Raw genomic sequence first — 26,147 nt, forward strand, 5'->3', positions numbered from 1 at the left:
TGCATTCTAGTACAAAGCTGGTCACTTTACTATTTAAATGTATTTAGATGTAGTATTTAAATACGTGGAATCAAAGGCAAAAGCGAGATGACTGAAAACCTGATCTTACATATACCTCGTATACAGTACCAGCAATTAAAATAAATTGCTGTTTGTTTTTAAAACATGTTCTATTAAACTGGGTAGCTGACGGAACACCAGAAAATATCTTCAAAGACAAGAAAAAAAACTTGCCATATATCCCAAAGTTAGATTTTGAAGGGTGTGCTATGTATTTTAACTCTTCCATGAAGTAGCAAACTTTCTGCATATCGTTTTTCAATTTTTTTTTTTATTAGGCAGGACTATGAAAGAGATAAGGCACAAAGGCAAGATTTTATGCACAAATTTAAGAACAAAAAGCATTCATGTGAAATGACATTACCACTCCTTCCTATAATGGGAAAACACAAGTACTGAGAACGTAAGCCTGGGGAAAAATAAAATTCAACACACTTTCTCTAAATAAGAATTTGTTGAATGGAAAAGAATCCTTCTCCAAACACAGAAGAAAATGCATGCAAATGATTGTCAGGACAAGCATATCAAGAAAACAGAATAATTAAGTCCTTTACTGGTATCTTGCAGATGACCTATGATCTCTTCTAGCAGTAAATGTAATGATCTCTACTAGCAGTAAAATTAGTAAAGGCTAGAGAACAGAAGCTTTTAGATGGAGGAAGGGAAAAACAAGAGATGGAAAGGGATTCACAGGACCAAATAGTAGTTATGTTTGAAGACTTTTCAGGCAGAATTCAGGTTATTCAGAGTATCTATTTTGATGACACCAAGCGGTGGGGTGTGGTCAACACACCAGAAAAATAGGATGTCATCTGGAGGGACCTAGACAGGTTTGAGCAGTAGGCCCTGATGAACAAATCCAAATGCAAAATCTTGCACCTGGTCAAAGCAATCCCTATTACCAATACAAACTGGGGGATGAAAGGACTGAGCACAGCACTGCCGAAAAAGACCTGGGGGTACCAATGGATAGAAAGCTACTACAAAGCACTACCACAGAATATGCCAGCTTTTATTTTCTTGCACGAAATCAAGCAGTCTGCAGAAGAACACAAGAAAACATATAGGCCATTCCAGAAGTAATGCTTCCTATTTATTTCCATAGAAACTACAACAGATACGAAGAACACAATAACACTACTTGATAGAGCTACAAAACACCGTTTTTCAGCATAGACACCACCACCAAGAGCCTGCATGCTGTGCTTGTAAAAATCTGCATGACCATCCAGAACATAGCTTATATTTCATGTCGCTGTCACCACTGCTCAAATGCACCACCCACTGCCTCACTGTGCTCACATTCACTGTTCGGTCTTCATTCAGCAAATATTGATGAATGTCAATGAATGCAACATTTTCTGCATGGAAGAATTCAATTCCACCTCTTTGCTTCATTTGCACTTCCATGTCAGACACCATTTTGTCAGATTGCCCCTCTACTGCCATCCGTCTCACGGCAACAACATATAATGGGATACTGGTGGGAAGGTTCAAATTCTATTGCCACACCACCAACATCCACCTCTGGCATTGTGGGCTAATGTAACAAAACAAGAAGCATTACTTTAGGAGCAGACCCAGTAGTTTCCAATACCATCCACTTAGAATCAATAACACAGCAAGTCTTCGTTACCTGAGCGACTCTTTTTGCTTTATCTTTTTATATTGTCAAAAACTGCAGGCTCCTAAACTGTGAGTTTGGCAAATATGCTAGCACTGTGAAGGTTAAATGAGTCGCACTTAGAATAGCACAGGGAAAACTGAACTTGAAAACTTGAAGAAAAAATAAAATATTAGACCATTATCCTCAATAGTTATATCAGATAATGTGATCATGTATATTAAAAGAAATTTTGAATCTTTACTGCATTTTAATTTAAATGCAAGTTCTTCAGAGAGGAGAGGCTTAAAACAGGGTACATCTGCTGTCAGTCAGACTGATAAAATTGAGTGGTGGTTTAGTAATTGTCATCTCTAGAACAAAACACAAACATCAACATGGGGAAAAAAAGAATAAGCCACATCAAAAACAGCCTGAAAGGCAGTATTATGATCACATTGTCTTGTCAGAAAAGTGAAGCGCTGAAAGAATTAAAAAATAGTTTAGATAATTAGAATATCTTCAAAATATTTTTATGTTATCTATATTTTTGATATTTCAATTTTTTAAAATTAAGTCACGGGTTTGGGATGCCCTCTCATAACATTTCAAAATCCCTGAACGAAAGCTCTATTTCAGCTCATTAAAATAGTAATAGCAATTCAAACAGTAATTAACTCATGAAATAACTTGTAACACTTAATGGAATTTCAACTGAGGCTGTTTGAGGGGTGAAAGGAAAGATTGTTTCAATACCTTGTCTTCCCTCATCATTGGTAAACAAACCAGCATCACTGCTGCTCAGACTGCTGGATTCACTGTAATAAGAGAAAGAAAGAAAAAGATCAAAAGAACAATTGATCTTTCAGTCGTAAAATGTTAAGGAGACAAGGCTGTGCTCAGATGGAAATTAAGCACAACAAAGATCAGAAAGAAAATAGGATTTTATTATTATTATTTTTAATCAAACTGCAAATATCCTAGTTCCATTAACTACAGAGTATTATTTTTGGCACATAAAACCACAGGAATCTAATGGTACCCTGACAGTAGGCCAGATGTGACTGCTACGAGGTGCTGACACAATTGATGCATTTTATTATGTGCTTCCATCAAATGTTCACTGCTCCTTTCTTATGCTACGCAATTCAGCTTGATTCTGGAAAACCTCTGCTCAATAAAATAGGAAAAATCTCAATCAAAAGCAACCTACGCCTTCCTTCAGCATGTGAACTGCAGGAATCTGAAAAAACACAAATTATCTTTCTAAATATCACTGGCAAATAATCTGAAAAATGCACTGCTTAGGGATTCACAATATATTATTGTCTCACTGAGAAAGAAAAAAACAAATTGACAGCACCAGTAGCAAAATATATAAAAATAAAAGTTATCTTGAAAAAGTATGGTCAATGGTTGTAACACCACCAAATGATCACAAGAAAAAAAACACAAAAGAAAACAAGGCACAGATAACTCCTCCACAATTTCTGTCAGAACATTAAGATCAGAATGCCTGCATACAACATGCATGCAAGTTCTCTCTAAAAAAAAACACAAAAACACCAAAACCAACAGAATCAATGTACTTCATACTTTACTGTGCACATATTGCCAAAAAAATACTCCATACATCTCTAAAAACTTAGAATATTCTCTTTCCTTTTAATAATACAGATTATGATTTGTTGAGTTTCACCTACAAGGGATTTCTCTAAATCACATATTTACTTTCTGTTGGATAGAGCAGGAAGTAATCTCAGCAAAAGTTAATGATGTTTTACTTACAGTGAAACATAAAACAATTTGGGCAAAACAAATAATCAATTCACCATATATTCCAATTAAAGCTGCAAATACTGCAATTACTCTCAACACTACACACAAGCTATGTGTGTAAACAAAGCACAAGTTCTTTTTACACCTGTACTCACCAGAAAACATTCCAACAATGTGAAACAATATGGTATCAGGAGCCAATAAGCAATATGAAGTTTCTTGTTCTGTTCTCATGTACGTAACTTTGAAGATGGAAGTTCTCCTAATCATTGCTGCATGTTCTGCTTACATATATTCTTACTACATTAGCAAAACTTACACATACACCTTTTATATAATATACACAAAAGAGACTCAAGTGTTTAATTTGCACAGTTGTCCTAAGCAGAAGAAAGGCGACATTACAAGTGTTGATATTGTAACTATCTTCCATGAAGGAGACCAAGACTTAAGCCTTCTGATGCTGTGCATGCTAGTAACTTTTCTCTAACAATCATAACCAATTTAATCACCGCACAGGCAGCTTGACTAGCCTTACACTTAGTCTGTACAGTTTTACATCATACATCTCCCTAAAGAAAAAACACTTCCTTTACATGGATCCTTCCAGTCCACTTACTACAGTTACAACGAAAGGTAGGAAATCCTTGCAGCCTCAGTATTTCTTTCATTTTTCCCCATCAAATTTTCCTGTTATTCCCTGCTCTGGGAACAGTTCGTTCATTTGTTTTAATACGACATTTTCATTGTGCAATTATTCTTACTGTAGGACCAGCCGGTTTACTTTTTCCCTCTCATTTGTTTAAAAATAAATACAAACAAAAACCATCAAATCACAAACAATACAACACTAACATATCCAACAGCAAACAGTGTTCATTATTCTCATGCCACAGTTAGATAGGGCAGGAACTCCACCTGAGAAAATTGCAACATGGCAGTCGATGAACAAAAAGTCACAGATTCCTTTCAGCAATGAAAAATAGCAAGCAAAAACTTTGCAGGAACACTTTTGATACTGAAGAAGCTTTCACAGCTTTATCTACACATTTGTGGAAATAAAGAAAAGGAAACAATTTTCTTAATAGCAAACTGTCCCCTTGCCTAGTGGTTACTAATTAATCCTGCCCCCAAAACTGAGCAGTCACTGGGCACCAACTGGCATGCTGCTGGGTAAGCATCTCCTGCATTAAAGGACTCAGTTGAACTGCTCTCATTTTCAAAAGCAATATTCAGACTTCTCTTTTCAGTAACTTAAATAGCAAAAAACCCCCAGAAACAAAAACAAAACAACCAAAAAACAAAACCACCAAAAGCTTAATTAGAATTAAAATATCTTCCAGAACTCCATATATCATCAAATTTGTCTGAAATTGACATTAACGATAAAGGGAAAAGGAAGACAGGCTCTGATCAGAAATTTCATTCCTAGTGCTCAGAACCAACTGGACAGGAATTCATCTCCAGAATCACTTAGATACCGGCATTGAGAGCCAGAAAACTGAGCCCTGAACTTCAAAGAAAAAGAAGTAAAAATCAACAGTAAGAAAATACTTTAAAAATAAAATTTAAAAGATGTGACATATGCACATAGGATGAAACATGCAATGGTTCCCAGCTCCTAGGAAGATTTCTAATCATTGGTCTTCAGGTACTGACCCTGAGGGAGGCAAATTCCCTGTATCAGAGAGGGAAGTGTTCTAAAGGCTCCCTGATGAGGCAATACCTCTGACTTCAATATAGAAGTGAGATGTCTGAAGCTAAACTGGCTGCCAAGTAGTACTGCTTCTGGTCTAATAACTGAGACATAAGGAACACTATCTAGAAGTAAAGATTCACATTACTTTTTCAACTGCTTATGATCTGCTGGTATGAGACAATGCCAGCATGTATAAGCAATTCAAATAACTTTTCAGACAATAATTGGAATTAGACACTTATCAATACTGCCATTATACTGTAACCAATCTGCTCAACATTTTGTAGACAAAATGCCCGGAGGGGGAAAAAAAAAAAAAAAAAACAAGCAACAAAAACACAACCAGAGACAGTAGTTCTGTCACACATTAGATCAAAGTTATGCGTTCTAATAGGAGTCTTTCTTGTTGACAGTTCTGTACTGAGAAGCAGACACACGGGATGAACATAATCAGGCATATCAGGCCCTGCAGGTAAAGTCCCTTGTGTAAGGTGGAAAAATGACTCACACCTTACTGTGTTGTCAAAATAGTACTTCCAAAACAATTACCATTGTAGTATGCCTGCTGTCTGGAATGGATGGATGAGGAGTACTGTCAAAGGGTCATCATTCCCCCATTTTTCTAATGGCAAGCTCAGGTGTTTCTGAACTGTAAATTGGTTTATGCATTTCATAAATGATGTATATCCTTAGCAAGCTGCAGACTTTTTATGCCCGTGACACAGAAGAACATACTGTCTAAAAGATAAACCTAAATACTGACAGCCTTTCTGAAGAAGAGATAGCCAAAGCGTAAGTGTCTAGAAATTAAGAAAATCTTAATTTTTGCCTGTGAGAGTGTATGAGAACTGTTTCCAGTTAAAATAGTCAGGAAAAAAACCCACAACAAACAGGATTGTTTCTATATTCTGCCATTCTTACCCTTGAAACAATTATGACGTACTATTACTTTGTTACTCCTCTGCTACCTGACTATTTTATGCTGGATTCCATTAACCTGATCAATTCAGCTTAGTTTGTATTAAAGAATTGCAAACTTATGTCAAAAAAACAAGAAAACAAAAAACATCAACAATCCTAGAAGATTGTTAAACAGATGCCACTTGTACTAGCAATTTAACTCTGAAACGAAAGGAAAAAAGCACAAATATTTCCAATATTAATAATAGAAACATAAGCAAACAAATATTATCTAAAGTTTCTGTAAAAAGAAAAAAAAATAACCTGTCACTCATGTTCTCATCTGAGCCCTTTTGCTCCTCATACTCCATTTTGTCCTTATGTGCTTGGTTCATTTCTTCATTTTCTATTACTACTCCTTCATCCAAGATTTCCGGTCCTTGTCGAACTGCAGCTACTTTTCTCTTTTTCACTTTGCTCTTCGAAAACTCCTGATGTTGGTGTGATTTATTGTCATTGTCCATTTCCTGATCTCTGTTATCCTGCTGTTGAGTTATTGTCAGTGCATTAGAAACTTCTGACGGCAGATCAATTGCCATCCGTTTCACTTTTCTTCTCCTGCGCAAAGTTCTGTTTCCTAAATTGTCCACAGCCAGATCTGGCTCATGCCATAGAGGTCTTTTGCCTCTAATATTATTTAAGTTTGAGGAAGGCCTGCGTTTAGCAATCAACAACTGGTCATCAGAGTCACTGTGGTCTTTCTTGTTAGTATGATTCTCCCTGTAATCTTTGCTTGATTCTTCTAAACTGGAATCTGAACCTTCACTTAAACAGTGACCAGTCTCCCAGGGATGATGGGTGGTAAATGAACGCCTTTTTCGTCCCCTCCTTTTTCTTGCCTGCCGCTTCAGAAGACAAGAGACACTTCGAGAATGATCTCCAGTATCAGCAAAACCTCCTCTGGCTTGCTCTGAACTTTCTTCCAGTGCTGAGACTAAATCATGAACCAGCTCCTCCATAGTCCTACTGAAATGCCTATATTTTCCAAGAGGAAAAAAAACAAAACAAAAACAACAACAAATGAATCTTAAAAAAAAACTATTAACAATCTTATATAAGATCATTTAAGTCATTTAGGCAATGTACTCTGATTGTCTATTCTACAAATGCTGTTGTATTTCTGCTGAGATCCAAATCCTTGCCAGTCTGCCCTACAGAACTTACATCAGTAGGCTCTCCTTTGGAAAGACACCAGTAGGATGGCAATGGATTAACATGGAGGACTGCCTGTAAGTTTTATACAGGATGTTTAAAAGCAAGATTCTTGGTTTTGAAATGCAACTTAATGACAGAATTAATAAGTAGCTATCTATGCGCATCAACAGAGTTGTAGATATTGAGAAACACTGTATGCATAGCATATAAGTTCCCTCATTCACCACAAACTCCAAAGTTAAAGATGCTTAGACAGTAATAGTGAATAGTTAGGAACACAAAAGCATACAAACGCTAAACATTAACAGAGGGACTGATGAGTACACTTAAAAACAAATCCAAGTCAGTAATGAAAGCATTTACCTAAAGAAATGATACATTTTCCTTTTACACAGTTTTCACATATACTTAAAAATTCACTAGCAAGCTGACCAAAAGCTGTGCTAAAAACACAAAGTCCTTTTGAACTCCTGAAACTACTCTGTCAATTGCATTTATTCTTTGTATCTTTTTCTAACCTGCTATAATCTCTAGTCCCATTATTCTCACGTAACCTAACATTTTCTTTGTCTCTTAGTACAAGAGAATCTTTGCTTTATCTTGTAAGAAATGAAAAAGCTCTGGAAGACTGCTACAACTGTTTTTAATCCTTGTGTTCCCAAGAATCAAACTCTCTACAACTGTCCTTAACCCACTTGGTTCCCAAGAATCAAAATCTCCGTAATCATACAGAAACACTCTCAAGAGCAAGAGAAACACCAACATAGCAGAAAAAGTGTTTCAAATGAAGCAATAATTATCAAGATTCAGGGAGAGAAATGAAAGTCAATCTAGAATTGACTTGCAGGTATGCAGCATTACATTGATTTTATACTGATTCTTGCTTTTGGTTCCTGAAGCTTCTCTCTTACTGCTTGGGGTGGGTTTGCTTTTTTCTTTTGTAGTAGGAGTCCTTACCACAATGCATTGTACTTAAGCTTCTTAACCTCACTGCACTTTCAATGTGACAGTGGCTCACATTAAAACTTTATTTCTGAAGAAAACAAGAAATCTCTCTAATTTTACTGGAGCTCCCCTTTCTCTTGCTATGATCTTGCTTGGCAATCAGATGTTTGTCTGGAAACAGATTTTTTGTTCAACTGCTCTAAAATTAAAGAGCATATGGCTACTTCTGTACTATTTATCAGGCAAACCAAGTTTTGCAGCTTTCTGCATTGATCACAACCAGCTGTCAAGGCTGCATTCCAATCCCACGCAGTAAACTTTAATCATTGCTGTAACAAAAATATTTGTGTTTGAAATAGGTTGAGAAACAACTGTGATAATGGGAGTCAGACAAAAAAAGTATTAAAGACATTACCCGTGAGTTGCAACTGTATTCTCTAAGACAAGACATTTCAAAGACTGCAATAAGGAACACAGAACAACATACTGTGATAGATAAAATATTAAGTTGAGCTGTAGTTTAGCATGACTCACAGCAGGCTATAAAAATGCTGTTACAGCAACAGCCCATAGCTAGCAATAAACGGTAATGTCCTCACTAGGAGAAGATTCTATTTCACTATAAGAAAATATACCTTGCCCACGCTGACCTTTACAATTATCTGAAGCAATTTCCTCATAGTTCACTCAAGGCTGACCCGTTTCTTCACTGCTCTTATCAGAACAGACCATAAAAGTTCTGGTTGCAGGAAACAACGTAACAGTTTTTACCTACTCCAAACCAGTTAACACAGATCACCTATAGCATTAACATTCAGTATAGAAACTACTAACGGAAGTAGTAGTGATTCCATTAAGTACTAAGTAGTAGCATTAATCCCTATGAGCACTACTACTTAGGCACTTGTTTTTGTACTGCAAATCAACTATACTTTCTGTTCACTTCCCACCTAACACACACAACGTAGAGCTCTGGCTGCTCATGGAACATGTAACAAACATTTAACACACTGACAAGAGAGCTAATACAGTTTCACAATTCTCAAGAAGAGGTAATATCTTCTACTGACAGCTGTATTTACATTTACCGTCTAGTTCTATAGATTTTCCTGTTAAATAGACAAAGTGTTCCTTGCAGCAGAAGTTATGCCACATCTGTCTCATCAAGTGTGAAAAGTAACCACTGATAACAAATCCAAAGAAAAGCAGTTTCCTCAGATCCATGATTTATCCTTCCTTCACAATCAAACTTGATCAAAAGCTAAATGAACACAAAAAATCAAGTGCTCCCTTGCACACTGGGATTATAAAACCAGACTTATATAATCTTGCCTCATATGGATTCCTTGATGTCTTGTAACATGGTTGTACTCACACTGCTCCTTTATCTGCAAACAGGTATCAAATTCAAGCCTTTTCTCACCTCAGAATTTATTTTCTAAAAACAATAGTTTTAAGACCTCCACTACTTCAACAAGCTGGGCTTGTTCAGCCTGAAGAAAAAGGCTGCGGGGTGACCTCATTGCAGCCTTTCAGTACCTAAAGGGAGCCTACAAACAGGAGGGAAGTCAACTCTTAGAAAGGGTAGATAACTGCAGGACAAGGAGAAATGGCTTTAAGTTGAGGGAGGGGAGATTAGGTTGGTTGTCGGGGGAAATTCTTTACGGAGAGAGTGGTGAGGTGCTGGAACAGGCTGCCCATAGAGGCTGGGGATGCCCCATCCATTCCCAGAGATGTCCAAGGCCAGGCTGTATGGGGCCCTGGGCAGCCTGCTCTAGTATTAAACGGGGAGACTGGTGGCCCTGTATGTGGCAGGGGGGTTGGAAATTCATGATCCTTGAGGTCCCTTCCAACCCAGACCATTCTCTGATATTTCAATGCTGCATAAAGCTGAAATTTGAAGTGAACAGATGTAAGCACTTGGGAGGATGCCATAAATGAAAAATCTCACTGCCCTGTCAAGAGAATTTACTGATTCTGAAGAACTATCACTGTTCTAGGGGTAAGCATGAAGCAGAAATCACTTCAGAGCAACATAACTAAGTTTAAAATAGTAAACAGCTAATAAGATACTGTAGCAGGCAAGGAAATAACTGAGGTTTTTTTTTTTTTTTTTTTTTTTTTTAAAATATATTATGGTAAATACACTTACTGTATACAGAAGAAACAGAAGTCAGGCTTCCATTATTTAAACCCACCAGCCACCAAGTGGCCATCCCCAAGAGGAGGACCCAGAGCATACAGTCCATATCTGTGTCTAGCTACGTCTTTAGGTGTTCTCCACAGCACACACAGGTTTGCCAAAGTTACACAATGACCCAAATGCACCCCACTCTTGTAGCAACAACCATCACAGTCAGAGCAGCTAGCAGTCAAGCAACAGAGAATCCTGTACTCCTCCACTTCTAAGAATCTGGCCCAGTGCTTCCTGTGAAGACTAAGAGCCAGGAAATTCAGAGTAAAATTGATGTGCAGACCAAAGAAACTCAAAAGTAACTTTCATTTTAGTAAATTTTTTAAAATCTGAAAATGTCAAAACAAACTTACAAAAATTATGCCTCAGAAAACAATTATTCTGAGTTTCGCATAAGAAATTGTGAACAGGTACAAAATCAAGGATGCTTGAGACAAGTCAGGACACTGCGCTGATGCACACCTATGTCTAAAAAAAGAAAAACAAGCCCCAGATCCCTGGCTACAGTTCATCTTTGAGGTACAGAAACTCTCTTTCTGTAGGAAGATGTGTGTGCATTATATAAATGTTTCACAAACAATCAGAAGTGCAGAAGGGCCTCAAAAAAAAAGAAATTTTACTTAAGTCATAGTTCTACATTTAAAGCTGTACACTTACTACACTCACTGGAACTTTCAGTGAACTAGTTTTGATATCAAATACATGGCTTCTAGATGGTTATCTGTACAAACAACATTTTATTCCCCAAGTTACACATTAAAAGTCAATTCTCAGTCCTGACTTTGCATTTGAGAAAATACTTTAGATGTGGTTTAGGAATTCCCCTACATTTGACCTACACAAGAGAAAGTTATTAGCATATGAGTAATGATGGAATTTCATCAGCTGATCATGCCGCTGGTCCCCCTAAAAATTAACGCCAGACAAACCTGTATCTAGTTCCTCTGGCTTTCCTACAATTGCTACTTACCTAAGAAAGAGCAACAACAAATACTCTCAAGCCTTTTTAACAACATTCTCCACTCATATCTAACAGTGAAGAAGTATTCAGTACTGAGCAATGGTATACAGTCAGAAAGATGCTGACATTTAATAACACTCTAACACAAATGAATTGGTCAGCCAGAAATGAGATTTGGGGCAATTTATCATGAGAGGTAGCAATTCTTGCAATACTATTGCTGCCATTTACTGATATGCTTGCCCTTTTCAGATGTATGACTTCATTAATTAATTGTCAAGGTGGAGAATCACATGAACTGTCAAATGGTGATAATACACTGTACCATCAAAGTCATTGCTGGAAGAATCAGAGTGCCCAGTAAGTATCCAAATTGCAAACTATTCCTGAGTTGTCATAGGTGCTTGTAGGAAAAAATGAAAAACCTTTGGCTTCAAAGTAGATATGAACAATTCTACTCTACGGCAGTTCAGAAATTGTCAGCTTTTTTAGTGCCTTAACATTTTTACTAAGATCAAGTTCTTTATTTTCTACATTAAGTATCATGCGTTGAAAAATACCTTGCTACATTTCAATCAAACAGGCTTCTTTTAAACGACAGCTTACAGAACAAGGATAAGAAAAGTGCAACTCCGAGGGACTGTTAGAATTTTTAAATGGATCTCCCTTCAGAACTACTAAACTAACAGTCCTATAAATTACAAGGCATCAATAACTCTCTCAGTACTGAATTTCTCTGGGCAGTGTATTTGGACAAGCAAAGTCATTGCTGTCTGAGGATAACTACAGGAGTATATGTCAAAATCCCACAGCCTGTTTTGCTGAACATTGATTTTAAAGCCTCAGGAACTAAATTACTTTACATGGACAGAAAAGAATAAAACTTAAAGACAAATGACATGTTGACTTTATAATGAAAACTTTTTCATAGTAACGATACAAGTTAGGAAGGTCTTAAGCCATGTTTCTGCTACATACAGCTTTAGTATAGAATAAATATAGTTTTGCCAGAAAAACACACCCCATTTTCTGAAGTGTTACACACTATATCAACAGAAGTTAGAGTAGGCAAATACATATACTAATATCACTAGTCTTAAGTTTTCTAGAACTATATGCTATCCAGGCAAGTACAATCCTAATTAGAAAGCCTTCTCTCCTATAAAAATGTGAGAGGCATGAAAATACTCCCAGGAAAAAAAAGTGATGCTATCATACGAAGTGGTGGAGTTTGCTACGTTAAAAAAATTAAGTGCTAAACCAATCTTTCCCTTCTTCCCCATGCCTATATAAGAAACAAAGACAATGATAAGGGCAAATTTGTTGAAGCTCTGGGAACTCTAACTGCAGATCTTTGTGTACAGAAACTCTCTCTAGAAAAAGCAGCTAAGACTCAAGCCAGGCCTGGAGTCATCATCAACATTCAAGAAAAACAAAACTAACAAACCAAATAACAAAACCAAAACTCATCACACACCTCTCCACTCCCATTAGTGAAAATGAAATCAACTGTAAGTTCCCCATGAGTTGTACATAAAACACTAAAAATACTGTGCAAGAGATTAAAACAAGCTGGTTGTGAAGGAAACGGAACCTGGTTTCCAAAACTGTGATCCTTCATCAGGGCTCCCCTCAAACAGCCTTTTAATTTCCATCGCCTGTTAACAAAACTCACTCTTCTATCTTCTGCTACAGAGTTACCACTGTAGTGCTAGAGATGTAATAATAGAGATGGAGTCACTGCGTTAATAAAGATTCAGAGAATCATTAAGCTGGAAAGATCACTAAGGTCACCTACTCCAACCATCCCGACCATGCCCACTAACCATGTCCCTCAGTGCTAAATCCACACGTTTCTTCAACACCTCCAGGGAAGGTGACTCCACCACCTCCTGGGCAGCTGCGTCGGTGCTTTATCACTCTTTTTTGAAAAGAAATATTTCCTAATATTCAACCTGATCCTCCCCTGGTGCAACCTGAGGCCATTCCCTCTCATCCAGTAGCTGCTTCCCAGCAGGAAAGTTCAACCCGCACCTCACCACAACCTCCTTTCAGGCAGTTGTAGATAGCAATAATAGTCTTCCCCAGACTGAACAATTGCAGTTTCTTCAGTCACTCCTCAAAAGATTTGTGCTCTAAACCCTTCACAGCTTTGTTGCCTTTTGTTGCCCTGTGCTGCCCTAGCATCTGGAAACAAACAACCCGTGAACCACACCGTAGCTTCACCTGCTGTGGTTGGCCATTGGCCAAAGCCACACTTGTTGATTCTCGGTTTGAATCAAGACGGCCCCAGAAGAGCATCCACACCTCGTTGGACGTCTCGGCAGCCTACACTGAGAGGTGAGGCGTTCGGCAGGCGTGCCACGGTGAAAAACAAATCCCCGCTGAGGCTGGACACAGGCCGAGGCACCCCAGTCCCATCGCTGAGCCCCATACCCGGCACTGCGATGGCTCTCCCTCGGCGCTTCCCCTCCCACCCAAGCGGCGACCCCGCCGCCCGCGGCCCTGCCTCACCAGCTCTTCCTCGCTGCCGGAGCTCGGGTCGGGTTGGGCTCGGCGACCCGGAACATGAACCCGGCGCCTGCCCCGGCCGCTCCCCAGGGAGGCTGGCGCCGCTTCGCAGAGACTGAGCCGAGGGGAGCCGCCACGGGGTCGGGGGCTGGCGGCAAGGGCCGGACGGGGAGGACGCAGGCGACCGGCGCTGCTCCTCAGTCCCCCATGATGAGAGCCCGGAAGCGGCCGCGGCTGCGGCAGGAAGGCGGCCGCGACCATCTCGTCTCTCCCCCTCTCCGTCCGCACCGCCGCACGCGCCCTCCCGCAGCCCGCACCGTGCTTACGGTCCCTCACGGCTCCCGCGCCGCGGCGCTCCCGCCGTTCTCGCGTCCTCCGCTCCTGGCCGGCAGCGCCGCGAGATACGCCGCTCCTCCCCGCGGGCTCGCAGAGTGGTGCGGCCCCGTTGCCATGGCGGCTGTGGCGTCGGAAGGGCGGGGGGAGCATGGCCGCGCTGGTTCGGCTGGAGGCGAGGCTCTCGCGGCTGCGGGAGGAGTATTTCCTCAAGAACAGGTAACCCCTGCGGGATGGGACGCGCATCCTGGTGCTGGGCTGGGGCCGCCTGTACCGCTGCCAGCCCCGGCTGTGAGATGGCGGCTGTTCCTGCCCAAAGCGGCGGGCGTTACCGTCCCCCTCAGTGCTGCCGGCCGGTCCGAAGGAAGAGAGCAGCAGGTTCCCTGAAGGGTCCGGTTATTTGTTTACCTATCTATTTATTTACTCACTTTAAGAGTCTGAAAGTCGTTGAGAGAGCTGATGCTTAAGATCCACAGATGCTTAAGTGTTTGAAACTTTGCCTTGTTGCTATGTCAGATCATGGAGTTTGACTTTGGCCCTTGTTCTTTTGGTTCTGGACGTCGGTCCTCTGCAGCACCCATGACAGGTTTTATGTTTCTCCATCAAAGGAGAGAGACACCTGTTCTGGGCAGCACCGTCTGCCCAGGCCACCTGTTGCCATTTCCTTGGCGCAGGAATCCTAAGGGGTTTTATGACAGCAAAGGCAGCAGACAACTTGTAACATGTCACATTTTAGGAAATGTTTTAGGAAATGAGGTGTTTTAAGACCTATTTTATTTAAAACCTACTTTATTACTTATGTGAATTTGTACTGTGAAGCCAAATGCACTGTACTTATTAGTGCACGGTTAACACTAAAACTCACATATTTAGGACAGTTGTTTTTCTTCACTATTTAATGCAGCTTTTCTTTCAGAAACGAATTACAGCACCATTAGCATCAATAACACAACTGTAACATTACTAAAAGTTAAGAGTTGAAGTTAATATATGAAGTGTTCTGTTACTTGTTCTTTTGCTGAACCCCAGTTCATAGTGTTGCAGCAGTACAGCAGTTGGCTATATGACCTTCTCTTATCATGGAATCAGAATGGTTTGGGTTGGAAGGAGTCTTACAGACCAAGGTCCAGTCCCCCTACCATGGGCAGAGTTGCCAACCACTAAATCAGGCTGCGTAGGACCTCATCCCAGGACCTGTCCTTGAGCATCTCCAGACTTCTCTTGGATTTCATACATTTCAGGTTAGAAGGAGTAGGCTGAGCCAGACATGGCAATCCATTAGCGGGCAGCATGCTTGATGTCTGGTGGTTTTGTTTGTTTGTTTTTGGTGTTTGTTTTTGGCACATTTTCTTGAAAATAAGCTTTTAAGAATGGGCTATAATCCATCAGCTTCCTAAAACTCAGACGTTTTCATCTGAGAATTTAAATGAGAGGCTTCAAACACTCCTGCTGAGCTAAAGAGTTGACCAATGATCTGATCTCTGTTCTTTAGTGTGCAAATCTTGAACTTCTTCAACAAGGCTGTCAGTAAAACCTTGAAAGAAATCAGAAGAATTTGTTTAGAGATTTTGATAGAACCACAGAATCATTAAGTTTGGTAAAGATCGCTAAGATCACCTTGTCAAACTGCTAACCCATCACCACCATGCCCACTAAACCATGTCCCTAAAATGCTGCATCTGATTTTATGTCTGTTTAAAGTATTAATAGTCCAGTTCCATATTCATTGCTTTTGTGAAGTGGCAGAAATTGTAAAACCCCTTGTAATGTTTAGGCAATGATGAGACAAAGTACTCTCAGAGGTGCATTCTTCTATAGGCAGCACAGCCCCATTAAATCATTGGACATACTCTGCATTTTCGGAATAAAAATGATGATGAAATTATTTATGACATATTTTTAAATGTTCCTCTCAGCATTTTGCTTCATTATACATAAACACAGTTGAAAATGGTTGTTCAGCTGAGCCCAATGAATGAAGGACATAAAGATGTGAATGCTACATAAATGTGAAGATCTTTTGCTTAACTTTTAAATTTAACAAGTAAACTGTGGGCATTGAAGTGTGTCAGTTTTGCAGTGGTCTGAAGTATTTTGTTCAAAGTGAGACCACAGCTTTCATTTCTGCTGCAGAACTATTCTACTTACAGTAATGGATCTGTTAAAATTGCCAAATCTGGGATGCTCTGAGTACCAGTGTGGGTAATCTGTGTGTTCATTCATTAGCCACATGGTTGAATGGTATTCATACAGAAATCAGTGGTATTTTTAAAAAGCACTTTTTGAAGTCAGGTTTGAAGTATTCTGCCATGAAATATCAGGTTTCCCAAAGACTTAACTTTCTCTGAAGCATCAGAAAGTGCAGAAGAGTAGAGGTTGCAAAGTACTTGGTTTTGTTATTTTTTGGGTGTTTGTTTTTTGTTGTTGTTTTTTGTTGTTTTTTTTGTTTGTTTTTGGTTTTTTTTTTTTTTTTTTTTTGTTTGTTTTTGGTTTTTTTTTTTTTTTTTTTTGTATTAACTATGCTGTTTCCAAGTACCTCCAGGAGTAAAGCTTGAATGGTTTAGGTCTACATGTACTGAACAGATTAAAAAAACAAAACCAAAAACAAATAAATATACATGTCTTTCTTTACTTATCTGTCAAAACCTAAAGGCAGAACTTTGTAGAACATGTAGAAACTCCAGAGCAACTTGACTTAATGGGACCCTGGTGAAAACTAAGTATTCTTGCTAGAAATTGCTGCTGCAGGAAGAGTGCAGTAATTGAAGTGCCTGAAAGTAAATCCCAAATTAGAAAAACTTTATCTTTCAGAATGCATTTCCTGTTTGAGGACTCTACATCTGTTCCATTAAAGATCAGGGCAGGCCGATGGCTGTGATGTCCCACCTGTTGATTGTGGTTAGACCAGCAATCGATTTAACCTGGCTGTTCTTCTGATCTTAATCATGTTCCTGTCATTCTTTATGCAGAACTTCATTTTATGTCAGAGTATGGGGTCTCCTAAACTGTCTGTCTTCTTAGGGAAAGTACCTTCCTAGGGAAGGTCTTGTCCAATTATAACACAATGCACAGAGGCATTAGGCCTGCACTTTGTCACGATAAACATTAGAATATACAAGATCTGTGAGCATACTTACTTTGTCAACAACTTACTTTATGTCCTGTAATATCTATCTATATGTCAGATTTTGACCATTAATATATCTTAAAAAAAAAAAAGTATTTGAAAAGTATTTTTGACTCTTCAAGGCTAGTTGAATGTCTTGCAATTGTGCAATCTGATCAGGACGGTAGATATAATATTGCACAACTTATGCTCCAAACCACTTATTTGCTGACAAGGCCAGTTGAAAGTGGAAACTAAACTGCAAGAAAAACTCTGTTCTGGACCTGCTTAAATAAAAATGATTCAGCCCTTCAGCATTGGAACTTGTAATAAACTCTCTGAAAACTCTCATCTTTAGTCTCTTTTAGATTCCTAAGTTTCCTTATGTGCCTTTTTGCTTTGTCACAATCACTGTTCTCCTAATAGAGCAAGTCACAGGAAGAAGACAAGCAGGGACTATCTCTTGGGATTACTTAGTAACTTTATGATGAGGCCCTTTTGCTTGTGTTTCTCGCCCCATTTCTGCACATGCTTTTCGCTTGCACTACCTAATGTAACATAAGTCTTCAACAGGTAATAGTTCTTGAAGATCACTTCAAGGTCATCAGTTCTCCACCCAAGTCTACCTTGCATCTTCATCTGCCTGACCAGTATCTCTGTAGATCACCTTTCTTCTCAAGTAACTTAAAAACAAATTCTTTCTCTATATCCTCACTTCATCATCAGTTCCTTTAGCATCTACACTAGTCAATGCTGCAGTCCCAGCATGTTTTCTACTTCGTTTCCTTTTGCTCCCTCCTTTCTGGCCTGCAGCACACACCAATTTCATTTTTACATTATCTCCAAAATCCACATCTTTGAATTCCCATTGTGCAAAGTCCTGTCAAGACTCAATAAGCTGTTGCATTGAGTACTATAATTCTGTGTAAAAAGATCCCCATGATCATCTCTTTGGAATCTGTCCAAATTACTTACACGATTTGTTTCTAACTCCTGGCTTCCTTTTCCTATTAGGCTACATTCAGATTTCATATCCTGATATTACAAGCCTTCCAAAATTTGGAAATTTCTGCATCTAATTTCTTTCCTATGAATATTTTTCTCTTATATTAGTCTTTCACCTTTTCTTAGTCATTTATTCCTCTTTTCAGTATTTCTCTTTTTTTAATTCCTTCCTAAGATAGCAGCTAAAAGGTCTAAATCGTCTGCATTTGTACTGTAATATAAGCTCATATTCATTAAAAAAGTCTGTGACAAGATATCTGTCACCATGGATTCTATCATTGTTCAGGCAATATACAAATAAAACTTCTAGTATTGTTCATAAAAAAATGTATTAAAATTAGATCTCCTTAATAAAATTTTTATCCTTAATAAACACTCAGTATTTACAATGATGACATTGACTGTAGTTAATTTATTTAATATCTCTGTAGCTACCCAATTTCATACACAGCTGTGGGGGCTTTGTAATATTTCAGGCCTAATTATTAATAAAGAGTTATCTGTATTTTTCAGCTACAACTGAGGAGGCCCATAATATAACATGGGTATTCAGTACTGTATGAGAATAAGGCTTGCACTCTTGCAAATCTTATGTCATCTAGATGTTCTAATGCTTTAAGGTTGCAGTAGCGTACAGTGATGTTTAGTTTTTACATCCTTTTAAAATCATTTTAATCCTGTACTAAGTTGTAGCATAATTTGGGCTCATTCGTGCATTGATCTAACGCAGTTTCTTCTGTTTTTCCATTATATTCCAAACCTAATAAAGTTCTTTTTTTTTTATATGTCGATTTTATTTAGTCTTCTTTCTGTACTGATTTTAAAATCTTTAAAATTGGGTACAGCCTATCACTGAGTCGCTAATTCTCTTCCAGAGACTTAACTCTGTTATCTTGATGTTATACAGCTAAACTAAATTATTTTTTTCTGCAGTAATATTGAAGTGTGTGGAAATATAATTGTAGTTGTGGATGCAAAAATCCAGTGAAAAAGATCACAAGCTACAATAAGGAATAATTAGAAAGAATTTTCTGTTTTGGTAGTGAATTGTTATGTTAACGAGTATTATTACTTCTTATATTTTCTATGATTACTATAACTAACTACTCCTTATATTATCAGATCTGTGGATGAAGACAGAAAAACAGTGTACAAAGCTGCTGTCAAAATTCAGAGCTGGTTTCGAGGATGCAGAGTCCGAGCCTATCTGAGGTAGTGTGTTAGACATATTTTAATCTGTGTTTCATTTCTGAATTTCTTTCTAAAATTTCTCATGGTATTTCTTGATTTTAATAAAATGAGAATGTTTTTAAAAGTAAAAAATCTATCAAATGAATAAAACGTATGCTCTACTCTAAAAATTTTTGATTTTCAGAACAAATGTGATTAAAATGTCAAGATTCTCATATGCAGCTAATAAGTAGCACAGAAACAGTCCATCTTCAGAAATAGAATCATAGAATGCTCCAAGTTGGAAGGGATTCACAAGGATCATCAAGTCCAACTCCTGGTTCCACATAGCACCGCCTGAAATTCTAACCCTATGTCTGAGGGCACTGTCCAAGTGGTCCTTGATCTCTGGAAGCTCGGGGCCATGACCACTGGGCAGCCTGATCCATGCCCATCACCTTCTGGTGAAGAACCGTTTCCTAATTGATCCCCAACCTGGCCCTACCTGGACACGTCTCCATGCCATTGCCTTGGGTCCTATTTCTGTCACCTGCCCCACCACTGCAAGTAGTACTCACTTCTCAACCTCACATATTGAAAAGGTTATAATAATTGTTTTGGATACACATGCTACAGAGACCCATTTGTGATGACTACACATCAGGACGCATTTGCCAGTCTTTCCCGTTATCTGTGACTAACTTCAATTTGTTTTGATACCAATTAATAATCAAACTTTTAGAATAGAATTAGCAGTCCCACCAACACTATACTAATAGGTCCTAGATAGGAAGTATTAATTATGAGATCTTGGTGTGAATGGGGAGATGAGGATGTTCCTCAGATATGCTTTTTGCAGTGACTTTTCATCTCTCAGTTACTGTGGACCTTAAAAAAATTGCCTAGTGAGCATTTGGTGACTGAATTCATATTGTAGAAAATTAAATTCCACTGCTCAATTTGGCCAAGTCATTTTTTGAATTGTTTCATTACATATTTTTCTCCATTTGTAAAACAGAAATCATAAACAATTACTTTGGTCTGTAAAATGCCATATATGACATTTAGATAAGTTTTTTGGAAGTGTTGTTGATTCCTCTCCCAGGAGACTGCTCCATTTTTCATGGATGTAAGCCCAATTGGTCCAACTCATTTACTTGAATTTCACTATCCTTATAAAGCTTAAGACTGTGAGGGGTGGGGGTTATTAGATATTTCAGTTTGATCCCTTACTTATCACAAATTATTATGTATCACCCAGACATATTATGTCAATCCTAAATTACTGTTAGGCTGAATAGCATTAATCACTTAAAGACCAATATTTTTCCCAAGAACAGCCATTATTTGCACTTATTTAAAAAAAAACAACAACAACAAACCACTAGTAATCTGTTGTCCATTGTCATGTGTGTTGTCACAGGATGCAGCCATCATATGCATGTATTTAGCAGGGAAACAAGGTATTTTGGCCCTTCACAGAATATCAGCTGTACCATCCATGTCAAAAGCCCCTCCAAAGACAGACAAGAGTAGTTGGTGCCCCTCTCTTTCTAAGATGAGTGACAACAGCATGGTGCAGAAGAAAGTGAAAACTCAAGTGTCTCTACTGATGTATTCTATAGGAAAATGCTCTTCTAAACACACATCTGTACTACCTAATGGCACATATGGCTTTTGTAACATAAGAAAAAGCAGCGTAATTGTTATGAGCATGTAAGTAAAAGTAAATCAGTAAGTGGAGAAGAGGATTTACTCTGCCTCTGTGTACAGAGTGATCCTGCTCAGTGAATGCCCTCTTTCTGAAGATGGATGGACTTAGGAGCACAATTTCAATATATTCAGTTGTGAGCGTTTTGATTAACCCTCCTGAATTACCCCCATGCTTTGGATCATGTACTGGGAAGGCCTACCTCCAATAAGTGACTGTAGCTGTACTGAGTGGTTTCTGTGTTAGATGTTCATAGGTAAGTAGTACAAAAGGTCCCCAGTACAGGTTCTGAAGTGGTTAGATATGTTGGTTAAAAAAGCTCACGGAACCAGCTGTCTTGCAAATTACATTCTTACAACCAGTTCACAAATCTTTTGTAATGATAATGGAAGTAGTATATGTGTTTATACATATGGGAGATTGCAGTAACAGATTTTTTCCAAAAGTAAAGTGAATGTGTGTGAATGTATGTATATAAGTTGAAAAGTGTGTAAAGCATGTGCGTGCACATATATATATGTTTGCCTGCAGTCATGCACAAATATGTATGAAGTAGGTCTGCAGTGGCCTTCAGTTTGAAGTATGTATAGGTAAAGCACTATGCATTATTTTTAATATTAGGAATTAATGCATTTGCAGTTGTAATCTTTCAAAATAACATATTGTTAAATATGTTTAATTTTAGATATCTGACCAAAATGGCGATTTCTATACAGAAATGGTGGAGAGGTTATCAAAGCAGAAGATACTTCAGAAAAATGATTAAGGTAGAAAACCGGGTTTATAAATCTTGTTTGCATATTTATGGAAAAAGTACAGAGTAATTCATTTCCTTGCCTTGAAATTTAGGAGCTGAAACTTTGATTCTTGATGCATGCAGTTATGTACTTAACAGTTACTATAATGAAAAACACCATACATTTTTGTAAGCCTGTTCATGATAGTCAGGTTAGTTCTAAAGTGTTTGCAGCTCTGGAGTATCAATTCCCAATCTAGCAATGAGATCTGCTCATGTAGAAGCCTGCCTGCATGATGCTAATGGCAGGACTGGAGTGTTTCAAGATGATTTTTTGTTTGTTTGTTCTTGCTGGTAGAAACTCTAATTCTGAAAATAATATAAACTCATATCTCTACATAGCACTGTTCTATATTTTAGTGGCTTAAATTTCTTACTTAATGAACCTTGAAGTATTTGAGGTTTTGCCTTAAGGCACACAGTGGATCACAGTCAATCTAATTCCCTTGAAAGAGAGGAAGATGGCAAAAATATATGACAGCATACAAGCTGAAACCTTTTTAGCAGGTTTAGGAGATTAAGAAGGAGCTAATTTATCTTTAACTTAAAATAGTAAAGTTTTTAATGTGTAGTTAACTTCTGTAATTTGTCAATTTGTGTGAATATTTTACAGTAATTTTGGCTTGTTAGTCACTTATTATTGATGGATATTTTTAATAGTTGTATTTAGTCAAAACTGACAAGTAAAGCAGAAGGAAAAAGCTGAGGCATTATAACTCATATCTTAAAGGCTAATGTCCATGCCTCCTACTAAACTATGTTTTTATGCTTGCAGACTTGTGTGCCTAGAACTTCTCTATTCCTCCCCTACAATTATCAGTCATTTAATTAAAATTTTACCTCTTCCGGTAAAATTTAAGCCAGCTTACCTGGCTTAACTTAATTATATCATCCTTCCAGGCTGTGATTCTCAGTCCATCTTCCAAAACACTTCTATTATTGTTAATTGAATTAAGTAAAGGCTAATTTAATTAATTTAAGGCTAGATAGCTGTGTAGTTGGACTGGATTCTGCTTTAAAATAAATTGAAAAATAATAATAATTTAAAAAAAAACTTCACTGAATGTTGTCCTTGAATTTAGGGAAGTTTGGTTTCTGTGCTGTAATCTATGACAAAGCCTTAAGCACACCCACTTAAAACATATTCAAAATTATACAACAAATCCATCCAGTTTCTGGCATTCGTCCAATATTAGCCAGAAGTTTAGAGAAACAGAATCATGACAGTGAGCGATATAGAGCAATCAGCATAGAAAACCATAATTTCCCTCAAATGCCTCCATTTGTGCTTCCTGACTTTTTGGAGAGGACTGAATAGCCCAGCCTGATTGGAAGCCAACCTGAAAACTACACAAGTAGCAGATAATTTTGTCCCTTTAGTCTGCTATATTCTATGTTGTCTGTTCTCAAACTGTATTTAGACACAAAGTTCAAGTTCATTCCCTGTATTCACCCTTATTTTTGCACACTCAGTAACTGGGTGAATTTGGAAAATTTTAAAATGAAACAAAAATCTTATCAGCAGTTAAATGCAATTTTTCAGTTAAAACATCACTTGATGTTCACTCTGAACTCTTGCTAACAGTAGTTGTAATGACTCACGATAATGAAATGTGTGGTAATATGTTTGACGTGATTGTTTCTTAAACACAAAAAAAATTTGGTCACTTCAAAATTTCTCTGCTGATAATGACTGTATTGGTATCTGCTGCCAGCAAACAAGGGAAACCATATGCACAAAATACCCATGATTCATAGATAGTAAATCATTTTAATGATTATATTCAAAATTGTGAAATGTGAGTGGTACTGATGCGGAAAATAACAAAGGCTGAGGCTCATCAGATTGGCTGTCCATATGTGCATCACTACTAGTATTTCATTTGTTATTCCTCTAGTGCCTCTTCTGTTGATTTTTAACATTCATTAACTTAATAAAAATCTATTTATAGTGTTTATGTGACCAAAGCTATGGAGCTTTCTATATTCTAATTATAGCAGCTTTGGTAAAAATGTTTCTTTCTTAAAAAGTTTAGATTAAGAACTGAGCTACTAGAAGTTTCTTAATGCCTTTGTTAGATTGGTAGTACTAGGTTTTGAAAGTCTTTAAGTACCTGCAGGAAAGGATGAGTTTTCAAACGAGGCAAACACCAAAACAAGAATCAGTCTATATCTCTGTGCTCCATTTTATGGTACTTCCCAAAGACAAGAAATCGCCTATTGAGGCAAATGGAATTCTAACATTTCGTTATTAAATGAAGTTGGTATACATGATGGGCTTGTTTTCAGCTCCCTTTGGAAGAATATGTATATGTAAAAAGTTTTTTATGGTACATAGTTTGAAACCATCTTAAATAGTTTAGCTTCAACTCAGTAGCCAGTTTTGAATTCCCAGATTAACAGGAATTAGTCAAACGTTTATTTCTTCTATTAAAAAAGTATATTGACTCAGACCAAATGATTTTTCTTCTCTATGTCTGTTTGCAACCACAATTCTGGTTCTTTGAAATTGTCACCTCGCATTATCTGTATAAATGCAATGAAAACGCTAATCACAATCAGAAAATATTTGTAAGTGATCCCCCAGCGTGTTTTTAAATAGTAAAAAAGGAGAAAGATTAAGCGTAGCACAGCAGTTTACACACAAAAGGATTCAATTTTGCAATCATAGCCTTTACAGTAAACTATTAGGGAGATCTGTTCATAAACCTCAAGGATAGATACAAAGACTACGTAGTGGAAATGGTGGTGGTGGTTCATGTGGATGGGATAGCGAGATAGTTTTTCTCAGAGAGTCAGCATGAAAATGTAGCTTTGGAATTGGTGTCCAATGATATGATGAGAGGCAATGATCATAAACAGAAATGCAGGAAATTGCACTTAAGCATGAGAAAAGTAGACATAAGCAGGTGTCTTCTGGATAAGAGAGGACCTTGGATTCAAAGATAATATTTTGTTTACTAGGAAGTATGTAAATACAGACTTGAATTGAAGCACGAAATAATGCTTATGTTTTGTGAAAAGGGATGAACACATTATCTGTCACTTGTGAAAGCAGAGTTTACTGTGTCGTATTCTAATCAAGATTAGATCAGACATCACAAGAGAAGCAAACTGTGCAATGAAGTGATATGAGCACTTCTCCATTTGACTGACTTGTGATTTAGAGCAGCGGTGAGTAAAAGCAGGAATGTGTAATTCCTGTCCTGTTATGACTGATTTTGTTGAGTAGTGGTAGCATAAGGTACAGATTTGTCATGTCTGTGTAAGGTGTGTATTTGCAGTCTAGCTGACTGTAAATAGACTGTCATAGGAAGGTGCTTTTGCAAAGCTCTTCAGTACTTCTCTAAGTTCAGGGGGAAAGGGAAAGTCACTACCAGTGACATAAAGAGCACACTGATGATAATTTAGGTTCTGCAGTGAACTGGAATCATTCAAACCAAAGCGCTCAAGGCCTTCAAGTGTGAGGAAAACAAAAAAGTGTGAGATTGGTTAATTATATCACTGATGGAGAGAAACCCTTTATCATATTTAAGCTATTTGGTGGTACTGCAACTCTTATATTCTCTTCCAAAGAAAGAAAAGATGAGCTGAAAAGCAAACTTATACCAATTTAATTGAAGAGTTTAAGAACATGCTTAGATATCTACAGTTAGCAGCACTTAGAAAGTAGTTACATAGAGAAAAGTGAATATAGGGCCTGCTATTTATTCTAATTCATACATTTGGAACTGTGAATCCCTCAAATATATAAAATATACATCAATGTTCTTGTGTATATGCTTATACATATATAAGGGAAACGTTTTTTTTTTAGATTTAGCAGTTTTGCATTTTTCTTTCATTTAGGAAATATATTTACTCCTGTATCTATTACTAGTAGATTGGTATGATATTAAAGCGAGCATTTAAAATGCACCTTAATTAAACTGCAGGAATTATGCCTTGCTTAATGTAATGAAGAAAGAGAATTTAAAATGAAGTAGCATCATTGTGTTCATTTGTAAATAACATATTGCAGCCAACTGTTTCTTAATTGCCCAGACTGTTGATAAATAATCCAGTCCTGCTGCTCTCCACAGACAATTTGCTTTGGATCAGACTAGGCAATTCAAATAACACTAATGACGGTGAAACCCTTTTATAGTGAATTCCTGTT

The 26,147-nt window shown here is 37.7% G+C and overlaps 2 protein-coding genes across 8 annotated transcripts in view; one reads left to right on the forward strand and one right to left on the reverse strand.

Annotated features, from left to right (window-relative positions):
• The window catches only part of GPATCH2 (G-patch domain containing 2), a 98,574-nt gene extending 84,313 nt beyond the window's left edge, over positions 1–14,261 (reverse strand). Inside the window, exons 1-3 of one of the 4 annotated variants that reach the window (XM_048935913.1) lie at positions 14,185–14,261; positions 6,366–7,076; positions 2,420–2,481 (exon numbers count right to left, since the gene is read on the reverse strand). In XM_048935913.1, coding sequence (XP_048791870.1) covers positions 2,420–2,481; positions 6,366–7,060 — 757 coding nt within the window. In that variant the 5' untranslated portion in view covers positions 7,061–7,076; positions 14,185–14,261. Of the gene's footprint in view, positions 1–2,419; positions 2,482–6,365; positions 7,077–8,117; positions 8,160–13,582; positions 13,634–13,870; positions 14,094–14,184 lie in introns of those variants that run through there. The other 3 variants (XM_048935910.1, XM_048935911.1, XM_048935912.1) reach the window with 3 other exon arrangements.
• The window catches only part of SPATA17 (spermatogenesis associated 17), a 97,545-nt gene continuing 85,640 nt past the window's right edge, over positions 14,243–26,147 (forward strand). For all 4 annotated transcript variants that reach the window (XR_007375038.1, XM_048935914.1, XM_048935915.1 and 1 more), the window contains exons 1-3: positions 14,243–14,419; positions 19,434–19,523; positions 21,878–21,959. Coding sequence is in view for 3 of the 4 variants with exons in the window: in XM_048935914.1 (XP_048791871.1) it covers positions 14,352–14,419; positions 19,434–19,523; positions 21,878–21,959 (240 nt within the window). In the remaining variant the exon portion in view is untranslated. The remainder of the gene's footprint in view (positions 14,420–19,433; positions 19,524–21,877; positions 21,960–26,147) is intronic.

This window comes from Lagopus muta, chromosome 2, assembly GCF_023343835.1.
Source record: "Lagopus muta isolate bLagMut1 chromosome 2, bLagMut1 primary, whole genome shotgun sequence".
NCBI lineage: Eukaryota > Metazoa > Chordata > Aves > Galliformes > Phasianidae > Lagopus > Lagopus muta.